Source organism: Diachasmimorpha longicaudata, chromosome 17 (assembly GCF_034640455.1).
Source record: "Diachasmimorpha longicaudata isolate KC_UGA_2023 chromosome 17, iyDiaLong2, whole genome shotgun sequence".
In the NCBI taxonomy this organism is placed as follows: domain Eukaryota; kingdom Metazoa; phylum Arthropoda; class Insecta; order Hymenoptera; family Braconidae; genus Diachasmimorpha; species Diachasmimorpha longicaudata.
Window position 1 is genome coordinate 4,523,047 of NC_087241.1, and position 25,262 is coordinate 4,548,308.

Genomic DNA, 25,262 nt, shown 5'->3' on the forward strand with positions numbered 1-25,262 from the left:
CCTCCATTACATATCGATAGAGAATCGTTCGTAGTTCAACGGTTTATTTGTCTAATTATTGATTAGTGAGAAGGGTGGGACACAGAGGGCGCCATTTACAGAGCCGAGCCAACCTAACCTTCAAGTCTCGCTCAAAAAATGGCGAATTACGACTCACAATCAAAAAATTGCCCTCGAAAATGCAATTTTTATTCATTATCACAAGTGAAAATGCGAAATAATTGAACTCCATGCAATTTCGTTATTCATATTCGGATATTATGGTTTGTCCACCTGTGCATGTCGATCCGGCGTGTGCAGCGCTACATCAGCAGCAGCCGATCACTCACGATGCAATGAAAGTCAACTCCGACAACAGCCGAACGGTTTTGTTAGTGTTTTGTGCATGAGATTGCATAGACCTCGAAAATTGTGTTTAAAGTAACAGAGAGGACGTGACTCGAGGATTGACAATCATGGCTGGTGAGTGCCGACTCCTGTCTCTAACAATCGTATAAAAAATCTTTAATAAAAGTGAAAATTGTCAGTTAATTTGTTAACGAGAGTTGTCAAACTGTGGAGCTGTTTTTCGAGGGTTAAGCCCTCAATTCGGGAAACTTTCAGACGCCCTTGTTATTGTTGCATGACGTACACTGTTATCCACCTGGGTTATCACATCAGGGGCAACAGGTATTTCGCAATTCATCCGGTGATTTTAATAACCGATGATTTTTCGCATTTTACAGGCCCTAATCCCTATGGCAATCTCCTCAAGCCCATCTCCATCTCCGGGAAAAATCGTCAATACTACGACGTGGGAGCTTTCGGCGAAAAATATGGTAATTGTCATTGACCTCGTAATCGAACCAGCATGACACTCATTTTTTTCAATTTTTATTATCAAAAAAGATATTGTTCCATGGTCAAAAGAATTTTAGTGATTGAATGGCCAATTTAATAGATTATTCTGCTTCGTTTCTAACGACCTTGTTTGGCTTTTGGTCTATTCGACGTGAAAAAATATAAACAATACCAAAAATTACCAGGAATTAATGATAGAACCGAATTGAAATATATTTTCTACTCTAGATCGTTTACCCTTCTCGATAAGAGTCCTCCTCGAGAGTGCAGTGCGAAACTGCGATGAATTCCAGGTGAAGAAAAAAGACGTGGAGAAGATCCTGGAATGGGAGAGTCATCAGGCGAAGGAGGAGAGCGTCGAGGTGGCTTTCAAACCCGCCAGGGTAATCCTTCAGGATTTAACTGGTGTCCCTGCTGTCGTGGATTTCGCCGCGATGAGGGATTCTGTGAAAGAACTGGGCGGCAATCCTGATAAAATAAATCCCATATGTCCTTCTGATTTGGTTATCGATCACTCCATTCAAGTGGACTTCGTCCGCAGGTAATTTTCGCATTAGTAGTCAAAGGTCACCTGTTCTCCATTATTTTGCATTTGCGATGGCTATGAGAATTCAGAACATTTTTTCATTTGCTCAAACTCAAGAGAGTTTACTTGAATAATTTATTTAATTTCAAAATCATTTTAAAAATAATTGAATTGTTTCAAAAAATTTATTCTCCCAGTGACAACGCCCTGAAAAAAAATGAAGAATTAGAGTTCGAGAGGAATAAAGAACGCTTCATGTTCCTGAAATGGGGCGCCAAGGCCCTCCAAAATATGCTGATTGTTCCTCCAGGAAGTGGAATCGTGCATCAAGTGAATCTTGAGTATTTAGCCAGAGTTGTTTTTGATAAAGACGACCTGCTGTACCCTGATAGTGTCGTTGGCACTGATTCTCACACCACGATGATCAATGGACTGGGAATTCTCGGGTGGGGGGTTGGAGGAATCGAGGCTGAAGCTGTTATGTTGGGTCAAGCTGTGTCGATGCTTTTGCCTAAGGTCATTGGTTACAAACTCGTTGGGACTTTGAATCAATACGTCACATCGACTGATCTTGTGTTGACTATTACGAAGGTAAATCGATGATTTTTTTTTTTGAGATGATACGAGGGTGGAGGGGGTTTTAATTAAAGAAAAAAATATATGAAATGTCGGGATCTACCGGAAATGAAGGGAATAAATAAAACGTGACAATTTATTAATATAAAACAAAGTTTTGAAATAAATTGAATGGGAACTTTTTGTGGCAGAATCTGAGGCAATTGGGAGTCGTTGGAAAATTCGTGGAGTTCTATGGACCTGGGGTTGCTGAGTTGAGCATTGCCGACAGAGCTACAATCTCCAACATGTGTCCGGAATATGGAGCTACTGTGGGATTTTTCCCGGTTGATAGACAAAGTTTGGGGTACTTGAGACAGACCGGTAATTTATATCAACATTCCATAAAATTTTCAATTAAAAATAAAATAAATAAATTCTTCTTGAGTGAAATCTGCCAAAATCACCCGAAGAATCGCCCCATCCTGTCCCACATTTTTCAAGTCAATAAACCCTCACGAGTTCCCAATTTTGTATTAAATTCAGGTCGAACCGAAGAGCACATCGAGCGCATAGAAAAATATTTGGAATGCGTTCGAATGCTTCGTGACTACAACAATGAATCCCAGGACCCAATATTTACCGAAACTGTGACCTTGGATCTGGGAGCAGTGGTGTCCAGTGTGAGTGGCCCCAAGAGGCCGCACGACCGTGTTTCAGTCTCCGAAATGAAATCAGATTTCAACAGTTGTCTTACTAACAAGGTGAGTAATAAATATATTGATGTTTTCAAGGAATAACAGGTGACGATGGATCTGATGTTCGCTAAGTGAACGTATGGGACAAACTTAACCCAGTGACAATTTTTTTTTTCACCGTCAACCTGAGCCAAGTCGATCCCATTCTACACTGATTTTCGTTCACCATAATGGTACCATTTAAAACTTTTAACGAGTCCTCGATCGACGAATCTAAAAGCTCCTGGGAGAGTATCGATGTTTGAAATCGCAAAGTTTGAAGTAACTTGTGCTGTGATATGGATTTATATATAACAAATCACTGCTCAAGTTCTTCGAAACCCCAACGATTGTTTGAAAACAATTTTAAGGTGGATTTTTGCGCGGAGAATTTTGAAGTAACTGATGATATGTCTCACCGGGGTTACCTCGCTGATCTAGCTTTAGGAATATAAATCTCACCAATCAGTTAGATCACCAAAGAAATCCCAATGAGACTCTTTAACTGGAGTCGGTCATCTTCACGATGAAAATCGTTGAAGTCACCAGAGTCCAGGGACGAGTATTTCGATCTAGTCACGAGTGCGAAATGTACGTGCCACTAGACCGATACTGCGTCTCCAGAGTCGGGTTTTAGACGTAGTGAATAAATAATTTTTGCCCGGGTGATAAGGAACCAATATTGGATGAATCCTACCCGGTGAGGCTTCCATTACCCCACACCGGACAAGATTACATCCGACAGCAGTCTCCTCGACGATAATTTCCTTGTCAAGACTTTTAGTGATAGAGGAGCGTTGTCACTTGTTCACTGGGCCCAGAGGGAATACAGGCCTTGTGCATGGGGACCCCAATATATAGTAGGCTAGGCCCCACCCCCGGTAGAACGCCCCCATTGGCTAACCCAGTGGTGGAAGTAACGAAACGAAAAATTTCTTCTAGAAATCTTCAAGAAATAAAATTCATTAAATTTTCAAAAATGTATAAATTCATATTCCTCCAATTTTTACCAGGAAAAATTTCTGGGAGATAATTTTTAATCAAAAAACTTCTCAATAATAATTTTCAAGTTTTTAAAACTAATCCAATCAATTTAATTGTCCGTTAGAAATCACTGCAGGGAAAAATATTGAAAAACCCCTCATCCTCACAATTGACTGCCATCATTATCACCTTGTCTGCAGTATAATTAATAATTAAAAATTCTAATTGGCCTCCAATTAATTAATTGTATCTCCCCTCTTTCCATCCGAGATTTTTATGCAGTAATAATTCTCCCCGAAAGCCCGGTTATTGACACAGGTTTTTTTATCACTTCTGTTGACTCTCGCCGATTAAAATTGACTCTCCATAAATGAAAAGCTTCCACATGCCTTAAAAAAACGTTTCATCGTCACTCGGATGATACCTCCAAAGCAACACGACAATGCATTTTATCGATCGTAAAATCTATTCGATTCAATTGTGTTAACCATTGGCGTCTGATTTCTTTAATTGCAACGACTCATCAGCTCCGAGGAATCTCACCTGGAATCAGTCCATCAGCGTTAACGATGGATGAGTTCATGACAGTGCCATGTCTGTTTCGTTGCTCCTATTGTCCAGAAAATTCCGAATACACTAATGCTAAGTGTCATTGATGAGTAAAACCCCAATCAGTCCCTAGAAGTACTCATACCCTAATCTCTTTGTTGTCCTTGGAAGGGACGGAAATTACCTGACTAATGGCAATTTTAGTACGAATGACGTGAACGAAAACCCAAACCCAAAACGAAAATCGTGAAATGAACGGAAATTAAATGAGTTTATGTGATTTTTATTTACTTTAACTTCATTTTGGGGAGATTCCAGCAAAACGAAACATTTTCGATTCGCGATAACTCGGAAACCAGCGAATGAAATCGGATGATTTTTAGATATATCGAGATATTTTTGAAAATTCACTGATCCTAAACGAACCGTTTTTTTTACTTTTAGGACTGAATTTTTGTTGGAAATTTCCTGAAAATTTTTCGAGATAATTTCCATGTAGTTTATCACTTAACGGTGAACCTGTCACCCTCGGGAGTGAGAATAACGGCTGAAAAAATCGGTCGCGAGCGCGAATACTTCCGTTGGCTGTTCGCCACCGTCGAAAACTTCCGATTAACTGCTAAATCATACGAATCGTCGAGACACCGTTCACGCGCCTTCCGATCGTAATCGCTGATCTGACAATTTCTTTAATTCTGCATATTCCACAGGTCGTGTGGAACGTCAATCGGTAACGCGAGCCCATTAGCCTTCGTTAAGCGTTAAAAAAAATTTCAGGAATCCTAATGACGGGAAATCACTGAGGAAATTGTTCGATCAGTCGATTAGAAAGCTGACGAATCAATTGGGAAAAATTATCTGCCAAAATAATTTAATTAACAATTAAATTAAATTGATACTCAATTTTTAATTTGAGTATAAAGAGCCCAGGAATTCATCAGCAAATTATCTTCTTTCAAAAATTATTAAATTTTCAAACGAATGACTGGCGTAGCCTCCTCCGAAAATATTTCCTGAAAATTCGAATATTTTCAGAAAATTGCAACGAGGTCTACAATGGTCATAAGCTTTAATAATTCCAGACAGGGATTACCTGGGTACTTGGGGCGTCATAAACATTACCTTCTGCCCGGCAATAAAGTGTCAACCATTATTTTCGGATGAGTCAGGAATTTGTCAACGCAAAGTATTTATGAATTTTCCAAAATTTTGTTTATTACAGATAGGATTCAAGGGCTACGGTCTCACCCCGGATAAGACAAAGGTCGAGGGTATTTTTCAATTCGAGGGTAAGGATTATAAACTACGTCACGGATCGGTTGTCATTGCCGCTATCACCAGCTGTACAAACACCAGCAATCCGAGTGTTATGCTGGGTGCAGGTGAGTCACATTTGTCTCGTGATTTGCCATTATTTTTTCTTCTACAATAATTAATTTTCATTAACGAAACTACAAACAAATTTGACAAATAAAGTGGTTTCAGAAGTGGAAAAAAAATAATAGCAATAATCCTCGAGATTCCACCGGTCAAAGCGGCAGAAATTTGACCAGTTAATGACAATTTCATTAGTTGGATTTTTATGTCTTCATGTTCATGCCATTCAGGTCTTCTTGCGAAGAAAGCCGTGGAAGCGGGATTAACCGTGGCCCCCTACATCAAGACATCTCTCTCCCCGGGTTCTGGAGTGGTCACTTACTACCTGAAGGAAAGTGGAGTTATCCCCCCATTGACTCAGCTCGGCTTTGATGTCGTGGGTTATGGCTGCATGACCTGCATCGGCAACAGTGGACCACTGGATGATTCCATTGTCGATGCCATTGAAAAGGTACCATGATTTTCATGGCTCTTCTTCATGACTCACTTTACGTTTTCAGAGGGATTTGAAATTACTTTATGGCTGGAGTTGTCTGGAGAACTCTGGACAGTCCACTAAAAAAAATAATGCAACGACTTTTGAACTTTTTACATTCAGTCGACGGTATTTGACTGCAATTAATCGAATTAAAAAAAATTTATCGTATATGCGAAACCGTATGTATAATTAATTTATTTGAAACAAAAACTTTAATTCTGATTATCTGATTATCGACAGAATGAATTAGTTTGCTGTGGTGTTCTCTCTGGCAATCGAAACTTCGAAGGAAGAATTCATCCCAGCACGAGGGCCAATTACCTGGCATCACCTCTCCTGGTTATTGCATACGCTATTGCCGGTACTGTGGATATTGATTTTGAAAAGGAGCCATTGGGGAGGAGAATAGACGGCCGTGAGATTTTTCTGAATGATATCTGGCCCACAAGGGCTGAAATTCAAGCAGTGGAGCAACAGTATGTTATTCCAGCCATGTTCAAGAGTGTCTACGAGAGGATTGAACAGGGGAGCCCACGGTGGGCCAGTCTTGCTGCCCCAGAGGGACAATTGTATCCTTGGGATCTTAATTCAACTTATATTAAACATCCACCTTATTTCGATGGACTGCAAAAGCAGTTGCCTGAAATTAAAGCAATACGAGGTGCACGAGTACTTTTAAATCTTGGGGATTCAGTGACAACTGATCACATCAGCCCAGCTGGAAGTATCGCTCGTAATTCACCAGCTGCGAGATATTTAGCTTCAAGAGGTCTCACACCCAAAGAATTCAATTCATATGGCGCTCGTCGTGGCAATGATGCCGTTATGATGCGAGGAACATTTGCAAATATTCGTTTAGTGAATAAATTCGTTGGCAAACCCGGTGCAAGGACCCTCTACATTCCCACCAACGAGGAGATGGACATTTATGATGCTGCTGAAAAATATGGGAGAGACAAAACACCTCTGATAGCCCTGGTTGGTAAGGAATATGGCTCAGGCTCCTCTAGGGATTGGGCAGCTAAGGGTCCTTATCTTCTTGGAATACGTGCAATTATTGCTGAATCGTATGAGCGCATTCACAGGTCGAATTTAGTTGGAATGGGCATTGTACCTTTGCAATATTTACCAGGTCAAACGGCTGAAACACTCGGACTCACTGGTTTCGAATTATTTGATATCGACATTCCACAGAATTGTCAACCACATCAAAAAATCACTGTCCACACGGACACGGGAAAATATTTCGATGTGATTGTGCGTTTCGACACTGAAGTCGATTTGACTTATTTCAAACATGGTGGCATTCTGAATTACATGATTCGATCGATGATTTGAGAAAACCTCTGCGGTTCACGATGATACGATAATATTATTTGTTTTTTTTAAATTTTTCTAAGGGGCGAAAGAGAAATTGCGAAAATGGGGTGCGGCAACATTTTTAGTAATTTTATTAATTAAATTATTTTAACGAGAAAAAACTACTGGTGATGATTCATCGGATTTTTCAGATCTTTGATGTGTTTTCAAATAGGTTTTTAACGGAAAGAGAGGAGCTGATATCCAACAAATGTTTTTAATTGATGGGGGATGAAAACGAAATAATTATCGTGTGATTGTAATTGATTTATAAGAGATTCAATGATTTATTTGTCAGCTACAAAATCGATGAATCGAGAGTTGAAAAAAATACACGTGCGAGGCAGAAGAAAGCGGAAATAAAATCATAGTCAGCAAGGTGTTTGACCTTGGAGTTGAATCACCTCATTCTGCCAATGTGGCAAGTCTCCACGTCGTTAATTGATATATCATTCATTGTTATATCTAACTCCGGGTATAATGCATTTTTATCAATTTGCGAGCGAAAATGAGTGTTTTATTGTTTTTTGTAAAATTTTAATGTTTTGTACACGTATGGTCATTTAATGGCTAAGGGATTAAGATTATACAGTTTAAACTATTTTAAATGTTTTTTAATGGTTATTTAAGTAGCTCCCCAGCCTTTGCAAGTCAGTTGAAGATTTCACGATAATCTTGGGAGCAGTTATTGCTCCCCGAGAATGTAAATTCTCCCAATTGTCTGTCTGTCGCACCAAATAAATGAGTGCTGTCAAATGATATGCTGTAGACGGGGCTTGAGCCACGTCTGGTATTCATGAAGTAAAGTTGAACATAGTGAAACAGTCGCTGATCCCAGAGCACGAGTTTCCCGTTGTATTGCGTTCCGGTGACCATTGTGTTATTATAATCCGAAGCTAGACAGTAGATTGTCGCGTCAGTGGGGTCCGCCCAGGAGGCAACACATGTCCCAGTTCTAAAAATTAATTGTTTATTTTCAAAAGACGTAAATAAAATCTAAATTCATTTTTTAAGGTAAATCACGATATGGTAAAAGAGGAGAAATCAATGAATACTTAATTTCATAATTTTTTTCAATCGGAAAAGTATCACGAAGTCTTTTTTAATAAATAAAAGAAAAATTACAAAACGCATTGAAACAAATCTAGACATCTTTCCAAAAGCATAATTTTTTCTAGAAAAAAAAATAAAAATCAAGACCAAATCATAAATTTTGTTCGAAGCCATTGATCGTTTTATTTCTCTTTCTGTGTACCTTAAATCCCACTTTCGTATGTATGTGTCATACCCGCAGGTCAGGAGGCAGTTTGGGCTCTCCCAGACGAGGTCCAGGATGCCCGCACCGTATTTCCAGCTGTGGTTCATTTGCGTCCTTTCCCTGCAACTAATTTATTCAACGTTCAAGCGAAATAGTTAGGAATCTTCGGAAAGATTTAATAATAGTAATTCATTCAGATGGGACTACCATTCAATATCGAATAGTCGAAGGGGTGGTCTAGTGCTGGTTCCTGAAGAGCCGACAGCAAATATACTCCTCCCAGGATCAATTCCCAGGGACCAGATTCTATCGACCACGTGAAACGTTGATATAGGTCTGAGATCGAATATCTCTGAGGTTTGTGGCCATATCTGTTGGTCAAATAACTCAATTACGACTGTCTAATCAATGATGCATAATTAGTTAGTCATTTTTATCGAATTATTACTTTATCGTTCAATAAATAAACCTGGGAATTGACTTATCACCTTGACGGTGCCATCACTAGCACCAGAAATCACAGCCTCTGGGATTTCGTCAATGGCGTTGACACTCGAGGCGTGAGCCTCCCGAATTCCAACATTAAAATGACCTTCACGTCCTTCGTTCGTAAGCCAAAACCAAATTTTCCCGTCTCTACAATAATTAATTGAACATTAAAACTGTCTTCCCGAAATTTTACAAGTCTTTGTCAATTAAACTTTCCAAGTAACAATTCAAATGTCGATAGTAGATGTTACTAGTTAAAAATTGTTGAATCACCTGTGTCCACTGACGACATATTCATCCCTGACCACAAATTTACATATATCACTGGGAATGTTCTCCCAGGAGAAGAGACAACTTCGCCTAAAATCCTTGGATCGTTTATTCGCCCTGATACGACTTCGATGACATCCATGGAGTCGATTCCCTCCACTCCACCACAGCACGTGTTTTGTCAATCGTATCCAGGGGATACAATTCACTCGATCTGTGTAAATTATCACCTTTTCGTACTTTCCACATCGCCAATTGTGAGACACCTGCCATTTTCTCTTCAATGACAACAATGGATTGCATCTGCAAGATCAAAAACAATGTACAATTGTTTTGATGATTAATCGTCAATATCGAGGTATTCGTAGGATGAAAGTCCACAATTTCTTCCAAATCGTTCGGCTTCATATTTTCCGAATGAGTTTTTAATGGGCCATGAGTGCTAATGACAATAAAAAGTCTATTGATCTCGTCCCTCGTCTGGGTTAACCTCACAGGATGACACATACCTGTCCTGAAACCTTTTGGAGCATTGATTAGTGACGAGGGGGCTCCGGCTCTTCTTAATCCACAAAGTATCGTCTTCGATAATCGAACAAAATCTTTTACAAACTAATGACAATCTCATGAGATCATGAACACTACAACAATCAAAAATGTGGAGAAGTAGCTCTGTTGGTAGAGCATCCAAGGAACGGCATTCTGTCATCTTGAGACTTGCTGTCGACTGTGTTGCCCCTCTATTAAAAAAATCTAAAAATTTTCTGTCCAATTTTCTAGAAATTTCGCGAAATATCAAAGTTTCTTATTTGGTCTATTTGAGAGAACCTCGTCATTAGCGAATCAAAATAAAATTTCGTTTCAAAAATGTCAATTGACTTCTGGTGATGAAAATGGGAAGCTCGAAATTAAAGACAATAAACCACTCCATATTTTTATTATTTTCTTATCCCAATTATTTGGCAATATTTATTTAATCAGTTCAATCACATCAATGGATGTCAACAATAAATCACTGAATAAATAAATTAAAATATATGAATAAAAAATATCTTCTTGGCAATAAACGATCTCATTCCCATTACAAGTTTTATCCCATGTCTGGTGATTACATTTTTAATGACTAAAGCACTTGTATGTTATAAAAGTTTATTAACGTAACCTAAAAAAATAATACAACAACATCAGTTCTAGTACGTGGTGATAGATGATGCTGGGCCCATCAACCCGGTGTCTCCCCAGATGTATCAATCTCAGCATTCTGCTTCTTACCCTTTTTCTTGGATTTCCTCTTCGAGGATTTCCCTTGCGCAACCTTCGCAGGACAGCCCCCCTTAAGAGGCTTTTGACCCTTTTTCGAGTAAGGTCTTTTGTCGGGGTGAAACATGGCTGGCATTCGACTGAAGCACTCGTGCATCGGCAGAGGAACGACCTTGTCGATCAGCGGCCAGGGGGGGTTGGGGATTGTCTGGAATTGTTCATCACAGTAGAGTGCCTGCAGGTCAATCGTGTTTTTCCTGTTGACATTTTGAAAGTTAATAACATCAGTCCTCAATTGACGATTCCGCGAGATAAAATCAAAATAATTTGTGAGTTTACTTTTTTTCGTTTATCAATCGACTTTTGAATGAAAAAAAATTAATTTAAAACCCTCCTGGGTCCTGGAATGCCCCCAAGTCCTCAATTAAATTATTTAAATCTCAGAAACTCACCCAGAGGCTTCAGTTTCTTTATAAATACTGGCAAATGCTCCGTTTCGCACAGTGTGCCTGATGAGGTACCGTCCTGGAGTCATTTTCCCCATGTTCTCAGCCAAACTGTACACCAGCTGCAGACAATCTTCCCCTTTAACATTGTACAGCCTCTTCATCTCGTTGTTCACTGACATTGCTGTCCTGCGTTCGTACTGTATAATCTCCTTATTCCATGAGTGCACTCTCACTCGAAGAAGAGCAGTGTCAGGTCTGAAGGTGAGTGCTGCCCACTGTCTGGAAGCTTCCTCCAGGGTGACAGCCTCAGCCCCAAGGCCCAGCTGGTGCTCCATCTTGGGTGCCACCAGCATGCACTGAATTTGATTATTCGGCAGCTTCTCAATGCCATCAGTCTTCATTCTCACTAAGATCCTGTAATCCCTCTCCACTTTGTTCTTCATCATTTCATTCTGAGGAAGACCACAAGCTCCAATCGTAAAAATATTGTAGGAGAAGTTGATACCCTTGGCTGACAGATCACTCGACGATGTATCCTCTTGATCGTCTGTCTCCATCGTCTCCAGGGGACTCTCAGACTCCTCTTCCCTGGTGTTCTCTCGATGATCCAGCTCCACCGACGTATTGTGCTCAGGATGCAGCAGGAGACTCTTCAGGATGGGCTTGCAGACCCAAGAGTTCTTCTGCAAAACGTTCTTCGCCAGTGGAGGCAGGGGTTTGTCAATGAACACGACTCGTCTGTTCTGGATCTCCTTGATTGTCACTGGTAGCGCCCAAGAGTTCTTGTAGGAGGGATCCAGGTTGTTGGCAAGACAGTTCATTCCAGACGACGAAATCACCAGGTCTATATCATGAGTCTCCGCGAGCCTCTGGCAGTTGGGGTCCTCACTGATCAGATTCTTCTGGATCCCGGACGTGGGGAAGCCGAAGTAGGCTTTCTCCATTTTTATGGAAGTGCAGGGCAGGTACGTGGGACGCGTCAGGGGTGGTATTATTATCCGAGGTATTTTTCCCTACAATTTCGGGCCAGGTGAAGGTCCAAGGGAAGTGAGGAAATAAATATCAGAGTAAAAATTAATGTCCTGGAATCATCTAGCTTACATATTACATATTTATCCTATTTTACCGTTTCAAGAGCAACTGCATTGAAACACACGTTGATGTCCTTATTACAGATGAAGGGAATTGTCCCGGTCTCGTTGTAATACCTCGGTAATTGCTGGACATATTTCATCTTATATTTCCATTTGCGATTAATCAAGTCCTCTCGAATCAGTCCGATATCCGAGCTGTCCCAGTGGTCCTTCGCCATCTTCAGGAACTCCGTTTGTTCCTCGGAGATGAGGGCCTGAAGGCTCTGAAAATTAAAATAATGCAACATAAAACCAAAACTATTATATGATCTATACAAAATTACATAAACAACATATCATTTGTTTGAACCAAATTTCAAGAAAAAAGAAATTACCGTATACGTAGCCAAATCTTCTCTATTGTTCTTCGAAATATCGGGCTTCCCAGGGGCGGAAAACTGCAGGAGGACCCTGACACAAGCTGCGTGCTGCTCCACAGTCAAAGAAGACCACCTGGGGAACTTAGCCTTGGCCCTGACAATCCCAGGGTAATACTTTGCATGTCTCTTCGTCTCGTCAACATTTTTCTCATCATCCTTCACTTTCTCCTCGTCGATGTCAATCTTTTTCGTCTCCTTCTCATGCTCGTTTGCGTCGATATCTGCCTTGGTAACAAGGTCCACGAAATCCTCATGAACGTCAGCGAAGGGGTCTGTGAAATTTCCTCGAAGAATTTTGTACATCGCGCTCTCCCTTTCTAACCTCTCCCCATCAATGAACTGGTCGTCGATAATGTCGTTTAGGGATGGATTCCTTAAATTATTTATTAACTATTAAGTTGAGGAATTGCGCCAGCTGACTCCTTAAACGGTTTGGATAATTACCAATCGATACTCCTGAAGATGTCCATTGTTGACGATGACCTTTAAGGTGTGATACAGGAGGAGACAAGTACCTCGGCCAACTAGGTTGGTCCCCCCGTGTACTGAGCCTAAAAAGTTATGATACTGGAACATTTCCCGATCTGCAAAATCGATCATCGATTTTTCTTCTAAAACCATTACTTTTCGAGATAAATGCATAATTTCATGTTGATTACGTCTCATGCCTCGAAAAGTAGGTCATTCATTACGAATTTTCTGAGTAAGAGGTTCCATAACCTCAAATAAATATTGCCCTCATCAGACTCCTGTTGGTATTCTCGTGGGAAACTCCCAGATTCCTTCAGAAACATAAACATTTTTCCGATACTCCCTGTTATGCTTATCGCCCTCGTAGCGTCAAGGCAACGAGCCGAGCGACACGCACCCCTAACCCCCTCACCCCCAATACCACAGACAGAGCGTAATAAAACGTCACACAAAAATGTTAAAACCCTGGGATCCTTCAAACAAACTTATAATCGATATTACAAACTAGAAGCTATGACAGGGGTTTTATTAACGGTCAAGTGGCAGTAGTTCACCTTCACCGGGAATAATGAGTACCAACTCGAGTGGACAGAAGAAAAAACCAGTGACAAGGGATAAATCCCAAGTGCGTCAGGGAGTCCGAGTGTCATCCAAGGATAAACAGGAAGTGGAGACGAAGAACAATGTCCCCATCAAGAGGTCGTCCACGAAGATCCAGGGGGATCGTGTCCCAGGAAGGATCACAACGTCAACGAGGTCGTTAGTGTCAGGGAGACCTCCCCAGGAGCTCACAGCATCATCAACAAGAAAGATACTGAAGAAACAGAGCAGTGACCCTGAGAAACGAGGGGTGAGTTCCATCTACATGCCTCGAAAATCATCGACTGACGAGAAAAAACCGACCCTGACCCCCAAACCCACGGGAAGAACGAAAAACCGGGAGAGACTGCCCTCGAAGGAGCGACGAAAATCGAGAACTCTGTCCCCCAGTGAAGTGAAAGTCCTCAACAAGAGATTTCCCAAGTCAGACTCATCTCCTGATTACAACTACGAAGATGACTTCGAGGACTACGAGTCGGATTTCCAGGACTGCACAGAGACAGATGCATCAGAGGTGAGTGACGAGTCCCAGGGGAGTGATGAGCCTGACCTGGAGCCAATAGAACTGAAGAGCAAGGAGCCAGTCAAACAATTGAAATCGAAGGAGGTTAGGGAGCACGAGGAGCACATGCTGGACTCTGGGCACTACGAGCTCGAGGAAGCAAGGAGGAGAGCTGCCAGGATGGACCTGATGTCCTCAAGACATCGAGTCACAGGTGACAGCCACAGGGCGATGGTCTTCGGGGAAGACAAACCCTCGGAAATACGAAGTCTGCCCTCATCTGCTGACGAGGGTTTTGAAGATGGACGGTCTGGGGATTTTGCTAAGTCACCGCCACTTGGGGGGCACGAGATCGTCGGTCTGAGGGAGATCAAGAGGTTCAATGAGGTGGGGAAGAAGTTATCGAGGGGGAGAAAACTGCTGCAGATGATCAAGCTTGATGTCGTGGAGTGGTCAGTGTTCGAGACGACTCCCATTGCCTATGAGGAGTTCATCAGGATCCATGGGAGGATAAATACCAGACAGATAGCCACCCAGACTCGTGAGGACGACCTCAGTGTGGAGACACAGACCGAGGAAATCAGGTACAGAAACGTGTGGACGCAGTTTCCAGTCGTTTGCAGGAGTAGTTTGAAGACAAGTGGTGACATTGAGGGGTTCAACCGAGAGATGGTGGGGGTGGGATCTGATGAGAATGATCACCAGGTGAAGAGGCCTGTCTACGACGTCCTGAAGCTCAACGAGTTCCTGGGGGCCGCTGGCAGAGTCGTACTGGCACTTCTGGAGGAGGAGAGAGTCAAGAAGAGCGAACCACAGGGCCCCCAGGGCCAGGACATGCCCTTCAGCGAGAGTAGCATCAAACTAGCCATCTCGACAGTGACTTTTCTCACTGGAAGACCTGTTGTCATTGTCAAATACCCTGACACCAACAGCAGAATCATCCTCAGCATTCATGCACCTGCGGACGACGACAACCAGGACATCGAGACCTCCGCTGATGATGGTTTCTACATGACTGATTGCTGCATCGGCTGCTTGTGGAATGTTCATGAGCCATTCAGGCCCATCAAGCTGTTCTACTCGGGTAGCTGTGTCACAGCTGTCTGTCTGCATCCTGGCAATTGGAATCTGGTGTTTGCGGGACTCGACGATGGCTCAGTCAGCCTGTGGGACCTCGAGGAGGACGAGGCTTATCATCCCAAGTTCGTTGATAAGGACAATGAGGCTGAGTGGGTACTGAGATCCCCCACGTTCTCCACCGTTGGGACTTTCGATGGGAATGATGATGAGGGACTGGCGAGGGTTGTGGCGATCAAGGTGCTTTCGAAAATTGAGACTGATGGGGCGGATAACTCCGTGAAGTTCATGCCTATTCAGGTAGCTTTTCCCCTGCATTTTTTAAGTTATGTCGGGCAGAACAATTCCAGGGAAAAACTGTTGAAATCGTTTGCTTCTTCCAGATTTGCAGTCTGAACGAGGATGGCAATTGCACTGTATGGAGTGTCCTCAGGAACCTCGACACCGGGGCCTCCTTGATAACTCAGCAATTGGGCCAGTCATGGTGGGGTAAAATTAGACTAGTAAAAAGCCACAAAATTGCCCTCTCACGAGACAAAAATAACGTGGACGACAGTTGTATGACTGCCTTCAGAGACTTTAGTGTAGATCCCCTTGACACCGACAATCTATACATCGCGAGTAACACGAGTAAATTACTACACGCTACGAGGACTGGGAAGAAACTGAAGCCATCATTTTATGGTGGAAATTTCATGAATAATTCAGGAACAACTTGCATCGAGCCCTGTCCCTTCGGTCAACCCTATTTCCTCGTCGGTTTTTCGGATGGCACTTTACGTCTTTATTCCTCCACGATTGAGAAACCTCTTGTACAGTTAAAGAATTCTAACAGCACTGCCCCCATTAAAATCATCCAGTGGTCGAGATCAAAGCCATTTACTATTTACGTTTTGGATGATAAATCAAACATTCACATCTGGGACCTCAGCAGAAGTGACATATTACCTCTGTACAGCATATCATCCAGGAAATCCAGCCACATAGGAAGCATGGAGTTATCTCCATGCAAAAATGACTCCGACCTAGTGAATCAATACCTGGTGAGTCAAATCGATCAAAAATCTCCATGGAAAAGTTGAAAAAAATTATTTTATTGGAGTTAATTTTGTTGTTATCATCCACAGGCACTGGGATTGGACAACGGTGCCCTGGAGATTCACAGATTCACTAAAGAATTTCATTACTCCAATACTGCAGATCGTACTGCTGATTTGAATACATTTTTATATTACGTGACAGTTTATTAATCGTAAGGTCACTCTAGTCCGACAAAATCCGTCCTGAGATATTCATTTTCTAGTTTTTTCTTATTAAAATAGAAGTATTTTGGCACTTTTGGAGTTATTGGCAAGAGACTATTTACAAATTAGTTGTAATACCAGTTATTGTACAAATATAGGTTATTTATATGATAATCTGAGTTAAATTTTCACTTACTAAGTTGTCCTACGTGTGCTGAGTCCAAAAATAACTTCTACGAGGTAATTATTTATAAAATAAAATATAGGAAGCTCTTGTTCACGTGTCAGTCATGGTATAGACTCATTAAAAAGAATTCGGCTATTCATTAAAACGGTAACAATCAACAACATAAAAATACTATAATGAGACTTTGTCGATCTGGATCCGCAGATGAGGGGATCATTCCTAACCTTGATCAGGTGCTCTACTATATCGGTATAAGGTCGAGGTAGTTGTACGTGATTTATATTCTGCAGAAGGTTGACAGTCAATTCCTGAAAAAAAGAACAGTCCATTCGTGTTTGTGACCAATCTAACCTCAAAATTAATTCATTATGTGATACATAAATTGATGTAAATTCAGGGAAGATCAAGAGCTTGAGGGAGAGCCCACAGGCAAAACAATAATTATTTAAATTATGTGTGATTATTGTCAATGGATTGCCAACGTATCTCATGAAGACATTGAGTATCCAGACGATAAAAATCAAAGCTCGAAAAGAAGAAAAAAAATTACACCGAGAAAACCATCGCCAATAATCATAGTCCATGGATTTCCTAATGATGTCATCGACCCCGACCCCTCAATTTTAGAGTTAATGAAAAAATCAGGGACTGAGGGATATAAAATGGTAATTCAGGGCAGTGGAGCTACTGACGTCGTCCAGTCGACGATCTCCCTATTTGAAGAGAGGAATGAATACTCCAATGGTGCACTAATCAAATGTTCAGCTCTGGTTGATGATCAGGGAAAGATGGGTTATATGATAGGGGAAAATGACGGCTGTACCATCTCAGGGGCCAGAAAGTTGATGGAGAGCAGTGGACATCCCCTGATAGTGCAAGAGAACACTAGAAGGAGTAAAGAGAAGAAGGAATGCAATAAAAATGGCGAGGGAATTTCAGGGTGTTTCGGGGTGATCGTCAGAGATAAGAATGGGAGGATCAGCTGTGGACGAATCAGCTGGGAGTTCAACGAGGATTTTCCCCCGTCGATACCAGCAGCTGCAGCCATTTATGGCTGTGGAATTTTCGTGAAGGGAAATACGTGTTTTTCGATGTCTGGAGACAACGAACTGATCTACACTAGAGTCCCAGCTCGAAGGATGTTTCGAGGAATGGAAACTACTGATAAACATTTTACGTCGAAGCGACAAATCGCGAACTTGATGAATGGTTTTGAGGATAAAAAAATTGGGGTCGTTTTCCTGGGTAATTTTGACAGGGCTGTGGTGTTCTCCAGGTGTAAGTCTTTTCCCTGGGTTTATTGCAGCAGAAATATGGTGAATTATGGAGGTCATGCTGGAGAAATACATTCGGAGGACGTCTCTTTCGAGGGGGAGTCCCTTTGTACATGTCATTGGAGGTAGAAATCGACTTACCGGAAAGATAACATTGTGGTAGGAGTCGTAGGGCTCGTACAAGCTGATGATTGGCGTTGGCTCTGGATGTCGAACACCAAACCAAGTGTTCATCTCTTCTAAGACGGATATTATGTCTCTCCGACGTACATCGGGTAGATTTTCATTCACCATCACCTGGACATTTGAAAATCACTGAAACCGAACTCTCTTAACCATTTTGGAAGTTAAGTCTTCTTGTAATTACCGAGCCCAAAGTACTCCAGGTGAGAATGCAGTCAGGATCAGGGACATCTTCGACGCAGATTCTACGCACATCCAGATGATCTATAAATTTCTCCTGTAGGGTGACGAATGCAACGTCACCACGTCCTGACATCAAACACTTAATAGTTTGGGCAATGGCCTGGTCGTCCTCGACTTTCGCGTCGGGAACAATAATTGACTTGAAAAAACCTGACAGGGCTTTTTCATCTGAGCAAGACCAGGTCGAATCCATTGTGTAATTGTTCATGAAACTAACAAAGGCATTCCATCCTACACTTCTGTATTTTGTGAAGCAAGCTTTAGCGCCCTTGAGATCTCTGATTGTTCTGTAACTCGAGGTCTTTTTCACTAGTATCACGATGTTGTTAAAGTGTTTGAGGTAGGCACTTGTCATCTGGAGGATAGATGTCAAATTTTTCCTGTAATTAAACAAATTGATAAAAATTTCCCTGTCGCACTTCGGTTTCGAGATAAACTTCAAAAGTAAAAAGAAAAATTAAAATCGAAAATTGCATACGTTTTTGCTATCATCAACTCTTCGGGGCGAGCGACATAAAAATCACAGAAACCCGTGGCGACACCATCGATGGAGGCATTTCTACCAGCCAGCTGGAGGCAAGTGATTTCAGGTTGAAAACCAAACGAAAGAGCAGCATGACGAAGCCAATAGCATTTTCTGTCCTCGAGGTTCGACGAGAGACACCACCTGACTGCTCTCGAGGGGTAACAAGTCGATCCCGCATAGGCACTGCTCAGCCCTGTGAATTTGTTGAGGTAGTCCTCTGGGGTCTTGAACGGATCAATTCTTACTGACGCCGCCCTGTGGCCCTCCATCAGGAGGAGGAGAAGCACCTGCCAGGGGGCGTTCAGATGCTCGAGTCCATCGACTACTCTGGCCACTCTCGCAGCTTCCTCACTGGTGAAAATTTGGGTTAGTTCACCAACTATTTGTTTCTTCAGGAAGTCGCGGGGGAAAATTTTAACGAAATGTATTGCACAAAAATTCTGCTAATCCACTGTCTTCCACTTCAACAAATGCCCAATTAAATCATATCAAAGTACCTGAATTTAATTGTTACCTTCTTGCGGCTATAACTGGCCAAGGTCTTGAGATCCAAGTGCACGGTAAGTCCTTCGAGAAATTCACACGTCTCGCTATCCCATCGGGGCACAGGAATTTGTACCTCGACGTGTTAATCATCTCCATCTTTCACAATTACGGATTTTCCATTTAAAAATAGACATAATGCTTCTATTAATTTCTTGATTAATGCAATAATCATAATAAACATTCATATCGTTATAGTCGTGAATGTTATTTTTAAATAATGGTGATTATTATTATTATGAATAATAATAACCATTATTCCAATTGTTGTCATATTGAAAAATGTCCAATTATTTCGACTGCAAAAATTGTCAAGAAAAAAATCTGATTTACCTTGAAATACTCCTTCGCGTCCTCCAATCGCACCCAAGCGACGTCTCCATCACCCTCGGTCAGGCACATTACAGAACCCATACGTCCACCGTACTTATCATTGATTTGACAAGCGCCATTATCACAAATTGCACACAAGTTAAGGTGTTTTGACTCTACACGTGAAAAAGTTTATCCATTTTTTTGTATTGAAATTTTGTAAAAAGAAAAAATCTCTTTAATTTTTTCTAGAGTTTTGAGATGCATTTTTAATGATAATTTCGAAGCTCCAAGAATTTTTTGAATCATGGTGTCAACTCACTCAGGTTTCTGTCGACTTCCCTTTTGGGGGAGAAGGTCCAGGGACCGGGGAAGCAAGCGGCCTCGAACCACTCTGATAGGGCTACGAATCTGTTCTCCAGGAGGGAAGCGGAGTCGTCACATTTCTTCGGAATCATTTGATTCTGCAGGTGCTGGGGGGAATGACAAACTGATCAGATTTGCCTGAGATAATTCCATTCTTCGTTTTTCCCTGACGATTAGTCAGGGTTCAATGATTAAGTCCACAAAATTTTTATTAAGTTGAGCTGAATTTTCACGCTCACTCGACTATTTTTACTTGGATCATTGGTGGAGGACTTACGTCTGCATAAAGTGGTGTCCAGTCGTACTCCATTGTGTCATATCCAGGATGACAGAACTTTTTGCCGTAGAGATCGCTGAGGCTCCTGATTTTATTGCGAACGAGAACCACCATTTTATAATTCGATGTCTCTACAATTAAATGAAGAATTTTAATGAATTCCAGCTCTTCAATTAATGATGGGAAAATGAGCGGGAGTTCTGTACCATTTGGGAAGAGTCTCACTTCGTGGGTGATGAGAATGTGTCCCTCGATGAAGTTTTTGGAGACGAAGAGGTCCTCCGGCTCGAAAACAGCAAAATCGGCTTTGCCATTGACTATTTTTCTCAGACATTCAATCCTAAGAAACCATTACCAATTATGACTAATAATCTTAAAGAATTTCTCATCATAATTATTAATAAATTGTTATCGTTCTTCAACCAGCAATCATTATTGTCATTCCTGAAACTTCTTCGTCGACTTGATAATGCAACGCTCAAGTCGATAAAGTAGATTCACAGACAGAATTAATCGTCGAAGAAGAGCAATTCCAAAATTCCCTTCATCAAGGGTTCTGTATCCCCTCAGACCAGGGAACTTTGAGTTTTATAAAATGTCCAAGACAACGAACGTTCTGTCGTCCATTTTTCCATAATTTCTCCCCGAGATCTTCTTCATCCCCCACAATTACCTGTCACTAACAATAACACATTTGAATGCATCATTCCTAAAATCTCCGCAATTGGCCTCGACAACTTTAGCCCTCTGAACGGTGCTCACGACGCAGAGTTTCACTGGAATAAAGCCCAACAATTAGAAAAAAAACAAGAACAAATCTGGTCCACTGAGAATCACGAGGATGAAGGTAAAACCATTACATTGGCCCACGGACTCTATCAACGTCGTGAGAACAGCAGCAGAGATCAGCAACAGGTACAGGCGTGAAGTAGCAAAGTCGAGGTGCATATTGAAGTCCTAGTTAACCTCGTTAAATGCCAGTGAATGTCAGCCTCCGGACACGATTGAGTCCTCCCCACAGTCCAGAGATTTCACACTCATCAACTGAACTGATAATTACAGAACTAGCATAGAGCAATAATTGTTACGACAACGATGACATCACTCGATGAATAATTTATATTTACTGACCAGTTCTGGGAATTTTGTGGGAACAGCATGGTATATACAAATGCGGGCTATCTCGTGTTGTTTTGGTGAAGGGTGGATGGCCTTGGAGATTACAGACAAGTGGGGGGAGAAACATTTGAGGGTTACATCTTGTCCGAGTGCGTTGAAGGAGCTCAGAAAAACAATTCTAGTCATTAAATTTGTTGGTGATAAGAGAATAACGGAGATCTCCCCACAAAATGGTGATTCCGTGAATAAATATCACGTCCTCATGGAAGATCTTAAGAAGCTTCCACTCACGGTGAATTGGAGAAAAATCGCCTCTGTCACCCCCAATAATTGTTTATTTAAATATAGACGATAATGCAGATGCCTCGGAAATACAATAGATAAATTAAATGCTGATAATACCGAGTCAGTACTGAGATAAACAAAAACAAGTGAATGATCGCTCTCAATTGTGACAATTGTGGTGGTTCCGGATGACCATTGGCGTTCTCATGGCATTGTGCCAGTAATTGATCATGTGAGTCCCCAAGAGTCCCTTATTTCATCATTAAAACTCGATTCTTATCACCCCTATGGCCCCTATAAGACTCTCATCACTGACCTTGGACTGGTCTTGACATTCAACCGACATTGTACCACTAGAAATGCATAAAGGGTTCATCTTCAGGTTCGAACTCGTTCGAAATAACATTGGCATTGTTTTTGGAGTCTTTTGATACACGTCAAGCTTTATAAGCACACGTGAAGAGTCATTATCCCCTCTCCTCTCCTCCCCCAGGTCTTTTTCACTGAAATATTATTTTGGCCCTCGTCTTGGCCTCAAGACTTGTTATCATTATTTCCTGAGGTGATTGGGCGGACAATGCGGTAAATTATCGTCGGGAAATGTCTGTTATCAGCCGGAAAGTAGTCATGACATGTGCTGTGGAAAGTTTCACCGCTGCAATGGCGCTAGTGGATCCAGAAATGGTGAGTTGGAGTCTGCACTCCTTCCTCACATGCAGCGAGGGCTGTCAGTCTGGGATTTATCAGTTTGCGAGCACGCGATACGATGGATCCAGTGTTATCGTGATATGAGACAAGAGTTTTGGTGTTGAGAGCGTGCGATGGACTTTTGACAGCCAGAAACCATTCAGCAACAGCTCTGTTCGTTTGTCCTTGGTGTTTTTGAAGTGGAAGATACAGTGGAGTGGTGGAGGTGATAGTGGAATAAATGAGAAGATGGCAAGGGTGAAAATAAATGGGCAACAATTGCCCATAAAGGCACATTATTTCTTCTTCATGGCAGGTACGTGAAGATGACAGAATAATGTCCAGTGAGAGGTTAGTTTCTGGACGATCTCAACATTCGTTGGGTTTTAATTAGTTCCAATTAATTTTCAGCGATGGGTCCCATACTCCCATTCCTCCCTGTGTACGGAAAACAACTTGGGGTGTCCTCAGTGGCAATGGGAACGATAACTGCTGTCCTGCCTTTCCTCTATCTCCTCTCGAAACCTCTGTTCGGATTCCTCGTGGATTATTTTCGTAACTGGAGGAAGAGCATCTTCATTGGCATTCTTATTTGGTGCTCTTTGTCCTTTGTGCTCCTGTATTGTTTGCCGAGAGTACCAGAGTTACCCAAAGATGTTGAACACAATCAGAATTTTACGAGGGAACTTGTCTGCGGAAAGATGGATCCTTGCAGGAATCAGGTACATTCAGAGCCTTTCCTTGACTTTGGGGAATTGAATGAATTATTTTTTACCCTATCCCTTCTCTACAAAAAAGGGAGAGGAATTTTTTCCTAATATTCCATCAAGTTATCTTTATTTTGGCAAATAAATACCGTAAACCCTCTGATAAGATAGCCTTATCAAAGCTGAAACATAATATTTGACCGTGTCAAACATGCCAGCTCTAATGCGTCGTCGAATGGAACCTTTGAATTTAATTATAGAACAATGACACGTGCTCCAAGAATCATAAATCTCAAATCATCTGCTCGCACGTGTGCAACACGACTATTCAACGATTTTACGTGACCATGAAATTGGCTGACCTTGATGGAAAGCACCTGACACCGCAGTGTGTGATAGCCGATGAATCAGACTCCAGGGAACTCGATCCCTCGATATGCACCCCCAGTTCAGACTGCACAATTAATTGTCCTGTGAGGCGTGATGACATGGAAATTGACACCTCGTGTCTTCTCGAGAGCTATAGTTTTTGGATTTTTGTGCTTCTTTTCTCACTTGGCAGCATCGCCTTCAATGTCACCAATTCCATCAGCGATGCGATATGCTTTGATGTTCTTGGTATGTCGTAATTGTTTTCAGAAAATTGAGAAATCGAGATTTTAAAATTAAAAAGTCTCAGCATATCTGACATTATTGTTGCTTGACGTATAGATAAACATATCAACACTCCAGATGATATTGCGATTGTGTAATGAAATTAGGGGAAGGTGGCCACATGGGCTACGGAAGACAAAGAGTCTGGGGTACAATTGGTTTCGGCGTAGCAGCCCTGATATCTGGTGGAGCCATTGACCTAGCTTCCAAGGGTCATATTGTCAAGTCCTATACACCAGCATTTCTGCTGGTTCTCATATTCACGATTGTGGACGTTTTTTGCTGCACGAAGCTGGAGGTTCGTTTCCCCCTGTCGTCATCGATCCAAAAATGAGGAAAACCTCTATCACTCCCTTTATTTTCAGCTGCCAGCGGTCACAGGCTCGAAGAACATCGCCAAAGACGTTCTCAAGCTCCTCAAAACTCAAGTAATTTCAATATTCCTGGTCTTCGCAACAGTGGCAGGCATCCTCGACAGTTTTATCATCTACTTTTTATTCTGGTACCTGGAGGATCTTGCCATTCAGACGAATCACTTGGACCAGATCAAGTTGATCGAGGGATTGATTGTAGCTGCTGAGACACTCGGTGGAGAGGTGGTGTTCTTCTCCCTCTCTGGGAAAATCCTGAAGAAATTCGGCTACGGCTACAGCCTCACCTTTTGCTTCATCTGCTACGGCCTGCGATTGGGACTAATATCACTGGTATCGAATCCCTGGTGGGTAATTCCCATTGAATTGCTCATGCAGGGGCCAACTTACGCCCTTTGTTACACGATTATCGTGGGATTTGCCAGTGTTGTGGCACCTCCTGGAACTTCAGCTACCGTCCAGGGAATTATTGCTGGAATGGATGATGGGCTGGGTAAATTATTACTATTATTTTATTGTTTTATTTTTATCGTTTCAATATTTGATTTAATATTTTTTTGTGCAGGATTTGCATTGGGCAGTTTATTGGGCGGGATTTTGTATAAAAAAATTGGAGGCCCGGCCACCCTTCAAGTATTTGCTGCCATCGCTGGGCTGACAGCTGCAATTTACTTCATCACATACTGGACGATATTGAAGGAGAAAATGCCAAAGACGAAGAGCCAAGGCACAAATGACAAAGCCAACAGAGACGATATTGAATGGAAAAATCCTGAGGCTGCAGCCCAGGAATGTCAAACCCTTGGGGATTAATTGGTGCCATTACGTTTTACCTCGATGCCATATTCTGATCAATTTATTGATAAGAGATATTTTTTTACAATATTTGCGACTATTTTATAAAAAGAATCCATTACATACATATGTACATCGATAGATTATATGAAGCAGCATGTAAATAAAAAGATATTCTCTATTTTTTTTTTTTTT

At 41.7% G+C, this 25,262-nt stretch overlaps 6 protein-coding genes across 12 annotated transcripts; 3 read left to right on the forward strand and 3 right to left on the reverse strand.

Annotated features, from left to right (window-relative positions):
* The first annotated feature begins 308 nt into the window (after positions 1-308).
* LOC135170420 (cytoplasmic aconitate hydratase-like) lies at positions 309-8,013 on the forward strand. Its single transcript, XM_064136216.1, has 9 exons — positions 309-462; positions 726-818; positions 1,069-1,381; positions 1,564-1,957; positions 2,134-2,305; positions 2,468-2,685; positions 5,414-5,573; positions 5,799-6,019; positions 6,287-8,013. Exons 1-9 carry the CDS (start codon positions 456-458, stop codon positions 7,382-7,384), a joined length of 2,676 nt encoding a protein of 891 aa, XP_063992286.1. The 5' UTR covers positions 309-455; the 3' UTR covers positions 7,385-8,013.
* LOC135170463 (uncharacterized protein) lies at positions 7,419-10,274 on the reverse strand. 2 transcript variants are annotated; one of them, XM_064136305.1, is made up of 6 exons: positions 9,932-10,274; positions 9,426-9,725; positions 9,152-9,299; positions 8,871-9,034; positions 8,694-8,789; positions 7,419-8,360 (listed from the first exon to the last, which is right to left on the reverse strand). In XM_064136305.1, exons 1-6 carry the CDS (start codon positions 10,129-10,131, stop codon positions 8,057-8,059), a joined length of 1,212 nt encoding a protein of 403 aa, XP_063992375.1. In that variant the 5' UTR covers positions 10,132-10,274; the 3' UTR covers positions 7,419-8,056. The 2 variants fall into 2 exon arrangements, with proteins under 2 accessions (XP_063992375.1, XP_063992374.1); XM_064136304.1 differs by having other exon boundaries at positions 8,661-8,789.
* Positions 10,275-10,354: 80 nt separating this feature from the next.
* LOC135170433 (uncharacterized) lies at positions 10,355-16,871 on the reverse strand. 4 transcript variants are annotated; one of them, XM_064136240.1, is made up of 6 exons: positions 16,735-16,871; positions 13,089-13,195; positions 12,600-13,017; positions 12,258-12,488; positions 11,135-12,144; positions 10,355-10,939 (listed from the first exon to the last, which is right to left on the reverse strand). In XM_064136240.1, exons 2-6 carry the CDS (start codon positions 13,112-13,114, stop codon positions 10,645-10,647), a joined length of 1,980 nt encoding a protein of 659 aa, XP_063992310.1. In that variant the 5' UTR covers positions 13,115-13,195; positions 16,735-16,871; the 3' UTR covers positions 10,355-10,644. The 4 variants fall into 4 exon arrangements, with proteins under 4 accessions (XP_063992310.1, XP_063992311.1, XP_063992308.1 ...); XM_064136241.1 differs by having other exon boundaries at positions 13,089-13,228; XM_064136238.1 differs by lacking the exon at positions 16,735-16,871 and adding an exon at positions 16,243-16,383 and having other exon boundaries at positions 13,089-13,228.
* Positions 13,012-17,250, forward strand: LOC135170419 (cytoplasmic dynein 2 intermediate chain 1). Its single transcript, XM_064136215.1, has 3 exons — positions 13,012-15,594; positions 15,678-16,337; positions 16,422-17,250. The coding sequence occupies exons 1-3, from the start codon at positions 13,684-13,686 to the stop codon at positions 16,542-16,544; spliced, it is 2,694 nt and encodes an 897-aa protein (XP_063992285.1). The 5' UTR covers positions 13,012-13,683; the 3' UTR covers positions 16,545-17,250.
* On the reverse strand, positions 16,367-21,549 carry LOC135170432 (transferrin). The gene is made up of 11 exons (XM_064136237.1): positions 21,310-21,549; positions 21,123-21,225; positions 20,656-20,789; positions 20,450-20,580; positions 20,129-20,279; positions 19,828-19,982; positions 19,466-19,593; positions 18,904-19,302; positions 18,367-18,805; positions 18,141-18,296; positions 16,367-17,033 (listed from the first exon to the last, which is right to left on the reverse strand). The coding sequence occupies exons 1-11, from the start codon at positions 21,395-21,397 to the stop codon at positions 16,827-16,829; spliced, it is 2,091 nt and encodes a 696-aa protein (XP_063992307.1). The 5' UTR covers positions 21,398-21,549; the 3' UTR covers positions 16,367-16,826.
* A 166-nt stretch (positions 21,550-21,715) lies between these two features.
* LOC135170444 (major facilitator superfamily domain-containing protein 6-A) lies at positions 21,716-25,249 on the forward strand. Of its 3 annotated transcripts, none has more exons than XM_064136257.1 (7): positions 21,716-22,085; positions 22,393-22,856; positions 22,952-23,262; positions 23,508-23,865; positions 24,009-24,199; positions 24,267-24,765; positions 24,838-25,249. In XM_064136257.1, the coding sequence occupies exons 2-7, from the start codon at positions 22,790-22,792 to the stop codon at positions 25,083-25,085; spliced, it is 1,674 nt and encodes a 557-aa protein (XP_063992327.1). In that variant the 5' UTR covers positions 21,716-22,085; positions 22,393-22,789; the 3' UTR covers positions 25,086-25,249. The 3 variants fall into 3 exon arrangements, with proteins under 3 accessions (XP_063992327.1, XP_063992328.1, XP_063992329.1); XM_064136258.1 differs by having other exon boundaries at positions 22,468-22,856; XM_064136259.1 differs by lacking the exon at positions 21,716-22,085 and having other exon boundaries at positions 22,096-22,891.
* The last annotated feature ends 13 nt before the right edge of the window (positions 25,250-25,262 follow it).

Bases quoted from the DNA above. Each gene is read 5' to 3' on its own strand.
- LOC135170420 (XM_064136216.1), top strand. The intron at 819-1,068 runs GTAATTGTCATT...TTTCTACTCTAG, and splicing joins AGCTTTCGGCGAAAAATATG to ATCGTTTACCCTTCTCGATA. The intron at 1,958-2,133 runs GTAAATCGATGA...TTTTTGTGGCAG, and splicing joins TTGTGTTGACTATTACGAAG to AATCTGAGGCAATTGGGAGT.
- LOC135170463 (XM_064136304.1), bottom strand. From the start codon at position 10,131: ATGACAGAATGCCGTTCCTTGGATGCTCTACCAACAGAGCTACTTCTC. The intron at 9,726-9,931 runs GTATGTGTCATC...TTGATCTTGCAG, and splicing joins TCCAAAAGGTTTCAGGACAG to ATGCAATCCATTGTTGTCAT. The intron at 8,361-8,660 runs GTACACAGAAAG...ATTAATTTTTAG, and splicing joins ATACGAAAGTGGGATTTAAG to AACTGGGACATGTGTTGCCT.
- LOC135170433 (XM_064136240.1), bottom strand. From the start codon at position 13,114: ATGGACATCTTCAGGAGTATCGATTG. The intron at 13,018-13,088 runs GTAATTATCCAA...AAATAATTTAAG, and splicing joins ATCTTCAGGAGTATCGATTG to GAATCCATCCCTAAACGACA. The intron at 12,145-12,257 runs GTAAAATAGGAT...CCGAAATTGTAG, and splicing joins ATGCAGTTGCTCTTGAAACG to GGAAAAATACCTCGGATAAT.
- LOC135170419 (XM_064136215.1), top strand. From the start codon at position 13,684: ATGAGTACCAACTCGAGTGGACAGAAGAAAAAACCAGTGACAAGGGAT. The intron at 15,595-15,677 runs GTAGCTTTTCCC...TGCTTCTTCCAG, and splicing joins TGAAGTTCATGCCTATTCAG to ATTTGCAGTCTGAACGAGGA. The intron at 16,338-16,421 runs GTGAGTCAAATC...TATCATCCACAG, and splicing joins ACCTAGTGAATCAATACCTG to GCACTGGGATTGGACAACGG.
- LOC135170432 (XM_064136237.1), bottom strand. From the start codon at position 21,397: ATGCACCTCGACTTTGCTACTTCACGCCTGTACCTGTTGCTGATCTCT. The intron at 19,594-19,827 runs GTAAATCAGATT...TAATTGTGAAAG, and splicing joins ACGCGAAGGAGTATTTCAAG to ATGGAGATGATTAACACGTC. The intron at 18,806-18,903 runs GTATGCAATTTT...GTTTAATTACAG, and splicing joins GAGTTGATGATAGCAAAAAC to GAAAAATTTGACATCTATCC.
- LOC135170444 (XM_064136257.1), top strand. From the start codon at position 22,790: ATGGCAAGGGTGAAAATAAATGGGCAACAATTGCCCATAAAGGCACAT. The intron at 23,866-24,008 runs GTATGTCGTAAT...TAATGAAATTAG, and splicing joins GATATGCTTTGATGTTCTTG to GGGAAGGTGGCCACATGGGC. The intron at 24,766-24,837 runs GTAAATTATTAC...TTTTTTGTGCAG, and splicing joins TGGAATGGATGATGGGCTGG to GATTTGCATTGGGCAGTTTA.